Source organism: Limulus polyphemus, unplaced genomic scaffold (genome assembly GCF_000517525.1).
Source record: "Limulus polyphemus unplaced genomic scaffold, Limulus_polyphemus-2.1.2 Scaffold6205, whole genome shotgun sequence".
In the NCBI taxonomy this organism is placed as follows: domain Eukaryota; kingdom Metazoa; phylum Arthropoda; class Merostomata; order Xiphosura; family Limulidae; genus Limulus; species Limulus polyphemus.
In genome coordinates this window covers 29,701-36,603 of record NW_013671815.1, presented here as the reverse complement: position 1 = coordinate 36,603, position 6,903 = coordinate 29,701, and the positions used below count along the sequence as shown (strand labels likewise).

At 30.2% G+C, this 6,903-nt stretch overlaps 1 protein-coding gene across 1 annotated transcript in view; it reads left to right on the top strand.

Moving 5' to 3' along the window:
- The first annotated feature begins 1,319 nt into the window (after positions 1–1,319).
- Positions 1,320–6,903, top strand: part of LOC106473473 (periodic tryptophan protein 2 homolog) — a 28,281-nt gene continuing 22,697 nt past the window's right edge. The window contains exons 1-3 of the mRNA XM_022401899.1: positions 1,320–1,489; positions 3,980–4,092; positions 6,350–6,487. Coding sequence (XP_022257607.1) covers positions 1,472–1,489; positions 3,980–4,092; positions 6,350–6,487 — 269 coding nt within the window. The 5' untranslated portion in view covers positions 1,320–1,471. The remainder of the gene's footprint in view (positions 1,490–3,979; positions 4,093–6,349; positions 6,488–6,903) is intronic.

Below are 6,903 nucleotides of genomic sequence, written 5' to 3'. Positions count from 1 at the left end.
CTAAAGTTTCTTCGGAAAGAATTTTTACGGAAAATTAACTAACGACCGGAGGCGTAACAATATCAATTATGTTTTTTATTCTGTTCTTTGTCCTGTATAGCTGACACAACTTTCTCTTACGGATGTTATTATCATTAATTCTTGTTTCTACATCGTTCTTATATTTACATTTTTAAACACTAATATATTTCTGTGGACAGGCATTAAATTTATTGCATATAGTTCGATATTTGTTTCTCTTATCGAATTTAAAAAAAAAATGTATAAAACAAATTCAGGTTTTATTTATTCACAAGTCAGATTACTATATAAACACATTTTAGGAAAATCTTTAGTATTTAGTTTGCCTCAAATCAGCATCACCAAAAGAGAAAATGAAAATAGAGAGATACAGTTAGTATTTCAAATTTGACGAAGGTTTTTATTAAGACGATTTACTCTACATTAAACTTAAACTTTTCGCTACTTATTGACTTTAGCAGCATAAAACTTAAAAGTTTCAATTCTCTCATTTGCTTTCAGATTGTACTGTGTATCTGAATCCAAGGGTTCACAGTTTGGATTCCACTGCGCAAAATCGCACCCTACACTTTAAAGCTGTGGATGTATTATAAGGGTGACGATCAAATCCCACTATTTTATAAGAGTAGTCCAACAGTTGACGGTGGGTGTCGTTGACTACCTGCTTTTCTTCTAGTTGTCCTCCGAAGGGTTAGCGGTAAATTTATGGACTTACAACGCTAAAATCTAGGGCTCCATTCTCCGCTGTGGACAGAACGCTGATAGTCTTTTGTGTAGTTCTGTATCTAAAAAAAATACAGACAAAACATTTTAGTCTAAAAGATTAAAAGTAAGAATAGCTAGCCCTTGTTTAGCTGTGTGTGAATATCTGACATAAACAAATAAATTAAGCTCCTCCTCTCTCTTTATATATATGCATATATCATGCAAGATTCAATATAATTAGAACTTATTAATATCAAAAAATATAATGACAGTTTTATCATAGAATTGTATTAGAGACAATTTTTTTCGGAGATTTGTTTTACAAGTTATTTACTTTATTTTTCGCTTTTTGAAATGTTTTCTATAAAGAATGAGCAAATGTTTTTCTAAAAATTATCATGATAATAATACTTTCGGTGCCCAAGGAATTTATATTTCACATCACATCCAGAATTTTATTATTTTATGAAATATAAACCAATATTTTAGGTAATATCATAACTAATAATTGATATATATATATAAGCATTTTATATGAAATTCTAAATATCATTGATTGATTATCTGAAAAATTCAGTGTCACGTGACGTAGGTGTCGCGATGTGGGCTCCATGTGGTTTTATTGTTACCTATATTATGTAAACTCAAATATTGTTTATTTAGTTTTGAATTAATTTGTTATCACAGTGAATTCAGTTTATAAATTTATTACTACCAGTGTGAATTTTGATTGGCACAAGGAATTATGAAACTTTCGTTTAAGGTTTGTATTTTATATATGATGTAAAAGTTCAAACCTAAGCCTATTTTCGTTGTGTTTATTTTAGGTTTACTTTAAATTCAATTCAGTTACTTGTTTTTGTGCAGCCTTGTGGCAGTTTATGTGATCGATGTAAATATAAAATAAACTGGGCGTTAGAGCTGAAGTATGAAATATTGAGGCTATTCATATTAACAAGTGAACTAATAAAAAGTTCAAGGCTAGACTTTGGAGTCTACGATTTGCCCATTAACATTCACTTCTCTTAATGGAGTTAAGTATCGGTTGTGGACCCTAATTTATCCCCTCCTCAATTAATAACAGAACGTAATTGCGATTTTTTTTATTGTTGACAACCCGTTATAGAACCATTTTACAAATTTCTTATAAACTAAAAGCAAGTTGAAATTTCATGTTTAGAATATCTTTTCATAAAATAAAATAATTTAAAGTAAGTTTTGTGGTATGTTACTGTAGGAAGAGAGAGAAGTGATTATCAAAACGTATAAAATTTTGTTGCATCCCTTTGAAATTTTCCTTTTTTTGAAAAGTGTAACAATTAACTATTCCTGATCTCCATATGCAGTAAGTCATCAGACCTAATAGTGCAATAATCATTTGCAACAAGATGTTCCCCAGTTTTCACCCTCTCAACCATTTTTATATTAGAACTTAATAAATCTAAGATAGCGTTATTTCTAGTAGGTTCCCTGACCAATTGGTGAAGAAAACCATCTTGAACAGTTTCTAAAAACCTTTCTCCCTCATGGTTTGACTCTAGCATTTCCCAGTCTATATATGTCTATAATTAAAAATCACCCATAATTATGACCTCATTAACAGCTGAAATCTTAATATTGCTTCCTAATTTCATCTGTAACAAATTCCCACTAAAATCCTTTTCCCTTTGTATTCACTAACAGAAACCCAAACAGATTCTGCTTCATTGCTGTCAGCTTTGATATCTTCGACTTGATGTAACTCACATTTTACACATAAAGTTACTCCACCCCTTTTCTTAGTACTCTATCCCTATCATGCAGTCTAACCTTATATCTAAAAGAAATTTCTGTTATGAAATTTTTGAACATTTAACCAAGTTTAAGTTATTCCCATTTAATCAAAATCCTCCATTCCAGCCAGTGTTCTAAGGTCATCTGTTTTATTTCTTATACTTCTAGCATTACATTAATAATAATTTAGCCTAACTTAGAACTAATTCTGCACTTTGTTCCTACATTGCACTGTTTTTCTACATCTGATTTTTTCTGAATTTAGTTTATCTGGGTCCTCATCACTATCTAGTCCTAGTTTAAAGTTGACTTTACAGATGAGTTAATAACTCTTGCAAACAAAGCAACCCCTACCTTATTTAAATGTAAACCACTGGACTGATCTAACTGACCAATCTGCTTGTCATTATATATTTACCTAAGCCTAACATTCAGCCCAAGTGATATATTTATAATTTCATTCCTACAATTAAGTTTCGGTAGTATTCCTGACACAAGTTATGGTCCTTTTCTTATGATACATCTGTCAGTGGAGCCTTTAATATAATAAAATAGCTTTGGTGCTTGTTGAGCTTTAATCTAAAATAATTTGTTTGAAAATATCCAAGTACTTGATCCTTGAAGACAGAAGTTTTCTGCATCATAAGCCATTCATCTTGGTCTACATTTTTTTGGTGTGATGGATAGTCAGTAAAGTTTAAAAAAAAACTTGCACTTTTAGTGTTTATGTAGCTAGTAATATCCAAACATCGATTTTAAAGACACTTTAGTATTTAGGTACTTCTTATGAGATGTTACCAACTTCCATTCTCTTTGTTCTCTCATTAATATACAATAAAATATAAACTGTTTTATTAATGTTAAACACCAATTTTGTTTGTCCTGGATTAACATAAAAATAAGTGACAGAATGTGGAGATTTTAATTCTTGTAAGTTATTCTTACAGCAAGCATCGCGTTGAGTAACCTTGAGTTTTTAACAAATGATGCATTTCTGTTTTGTTTTTTTCCCCTAATTTAAGCCAAATATCTTAATTTTGTTTTGTATTTGGTCCTTAAATTCATCATTTGGTTTATAAAATTGTACAATCTCTTCAGGATTAATTTTAGTTGGCTTTGATGTAATACAGTGTTTTCTGATTTAATCTGGTTTTACACGAAGAAGTGTTATGCAGAAAATAAAAAGTTACCCAGGACAGATTCCTCTTCTTCCAAGTTACAGAAAGGGTTTGGGTAATGTTATTGGCTACCTACACATTTCTAATTTCAAGTGTAACTACTAAGTCGTTATATTAAATCATCTATTTCATGGACAACTGAAATGATTAGCTCCGAAAGGATGTAGTAAATTCTGTATTACAATGATAACTTAAATTATCCATTTTTACTTTAAATGATAACATAAGTAAGTTGGATTAAAAAACAATTGTGTTATTTATAAATAATACATTGAATAAACATTTTAATATTTCTATTACAGTTTTCCAATCTTTTAGGAACTGTTTATCGCAAAGGGAACATTCTGTTTTCTCCGGATGGAAACAGTGTTATTAGTCCAGTTGGAAACAGAATTACTATTTTTGATCTCAAAAAGTAAGTTTATTGTATAATAAATATTTATTTTTATTTTGAAAATTGTAGGTTGTAATTTTCAGAAAGCCAATTTTGATGTTATTACACAAGATTTATCATAAATTAATTGGGACAATGAGTTAAAAGATGGTGTAGAAAAGATATGTGAAATTTTTAAAGATAAAGTTGTCTCTAATGAAAGATACACATGTTCCTAAAAAAGCTAGAGGAGCATTCAGTAGAGAGCATACCTCCACAATGCAATTTTGATAATATTCAGCTCTCACAAAATACAGTTCATAATATATTTGTTGGATGATATTACATAATATCAGAGTTTGATACATTTTCCAACCTGAAAAGTGTTTTAAAGAACGTAATATTATAACTAAACTCTATCATCAAGCAAACAATTTCATAAGTTTCCACCTCTAATCAAAGCAAAATTTGGCCTTTCAAAGCTTAATATTAAATTTTGCATTTCCAACTTTTCATTCCACAATTCAGACAAACTAACCAAAGGCAGACTGTCTGAACTCTTGCTAATTTCATGTGTTCAATTGTAATCATCTTGAGTAGTTTAAGTACTTCAATGTTTTTCTGAGAACAAATCACAAGTGAAATTCAAAATATCTTTAGATTCCTAGAGTTCTGTTTATGTTTCTTGCTACACTTAAATAATTAGCCAAAAGTTGTATTTTATTTAATGAAGATACACAGTTATTTTCTTCTAACCCAAGATACCTCTTTTTTTTCATAATCTAAGTATTGATATATATGTCTCTTTAGGTAGTGAAACATATTTACCAGAATAAGTGCCCATTTCCTGTTCAAGTATGGATGTATACATCTCTTTAGGTAGTGAAACATATTTACCAGGCTAAGTGCCCATTTCCTGTCCAAGTATGGACATATACGTCTCTTTAGGTAGTGAAACATAGTTACCAGAATAAGTGCCCATTTCCTGTCCATGTATGGACGTATACGTCTCTTTAGGTAGTGAAACATATTTACCAGGCTAAGTGCCCATTTCCTGTCCATGTATGGACGTATACGTCTCTTTGGGTAGTGAAACATAGTTACCAGGCTAAGTGCCCATTTCCTGTTCAAGTATGGACATATACATCTCTTTAGGTAGTGAAACATATTTACCAGGCTAAGTGCCCATTTCCTGTTCAAGTATGGACATATACATCTCTTTAGGTAGTGAAACATATTTACCAGGCTAAGTGCCCATTTCCTGTTCAAGTATGGACGTATACATCTCTTTGGGTAGTGAAACATAGTTACCAGGCTAAGTGCCCATTTCCTGTCCAAGTATGGACATGTACATCTCTTTAGGTAGTGAAACATATTTACCAGGCTTAGTGACCATTTCCTGTCCAAGTATGGACATATACATCTCTTTAGGTAGTGAAACATAGTTACCAGGCTTACTGTATAATTAAGTATTCTAATTTTTATTGATAAACTCAAAATGAAGTTTACAAAGTAAACTTTTGATAGACCATAAAAATCACATTTTACCAATCAGAAAATGTCCAATTATCACTATCCCTCTGATTTCTATAACAAAGCCACATAGCATAAGAATCTTTATAATCAATTGTCTGTGTGTAACCTTCTGATTGTGATTTTACAAAGATATTTGTTAGAGCACCCACAAACTTTCTACCAAGAGTTAATCTAATCAGTAGAGTTTTATCTTCTTGGAGATTCCAAATTCTCTGTCTAATAATGTCATCTTCTTGGTCTGCAATAAAAGCTGAAGTGTTTAGTTAATTTTTTTATGTTTATTTCAATCATAATGAATGGACTTTCACTGAAATGGTGAAACATTGGATTATTTGTTTCTGAATGATATTTAGTTTTTATTATGTACAAGAAATGTTATCAACAGAAGGAACTGTTAAACTTTCTGCCAGTTTTTAGAATTCCATCTCATAGTTTCTGGATCTTAAATCAGACTAAGTTCGAAAAGCACAAACTCGTTACTTGTTTGTTTTTTTTTTGGTCAGTAAACAATGGAGCATGAATTAATCTTTGAACATTTTATAGAGTATAAAGAAAGGAGAATAAATTTAACGTTTCTTCTTCTTCTTCACCTTCTGGATAGCATGGAGATTTAGTATATAAAACCCTGAGTGCTTCACAGTTAAGTCTAACATTCATACTTGTGAGTTCATATTGACGTAAAAGGGGAAAACTATTTGTGCTCTTTTATAAACTGCATTAATTTAAGCTTTTATGTTTCTTCATAATGTTTGTTATTTTATAGCAACAAATCCGAAACTTTGCCGATTGAAAGCAGATACAACTTTACATCCATAGCTTTGGCACCAAATGGCTGTATTCTTATTGCCGTCAATGAAGGTACCCAAATTCTGGCTTTTTTATATAATTTTGTCATAGTTACGTTAGTTAACTGTTAAAATGTAACAAACTATAAAAACTGTTACATAGTTAACTGTTAAAATGTAACAAACTATAAAAACTGTTACATAGTTAACTGTTAAAATGTAACAAACTATAAAAACTGTTACATAGTTAACTGTTAAAATGTAACAAATTGTAAAACTGTTACATTAGTTAACTGTTAAAATGTAACAAACTATAAAAACTGTTACATTAGTTAACTGTTAAAATGTAACAAACTATAAAAACTGTTACATAGTTAACTGTTAAAATGTAACAAACTATAAAACTGTTACATAGTTAACTGTTAAAATGTAACAAACTATAAAAACTGCTACATTAGTTAACTGTAGAATTGTAAATTTCAAACGATTCCTGAAACATAATACGTATTTGATGTGAAAGCTATGACAACAG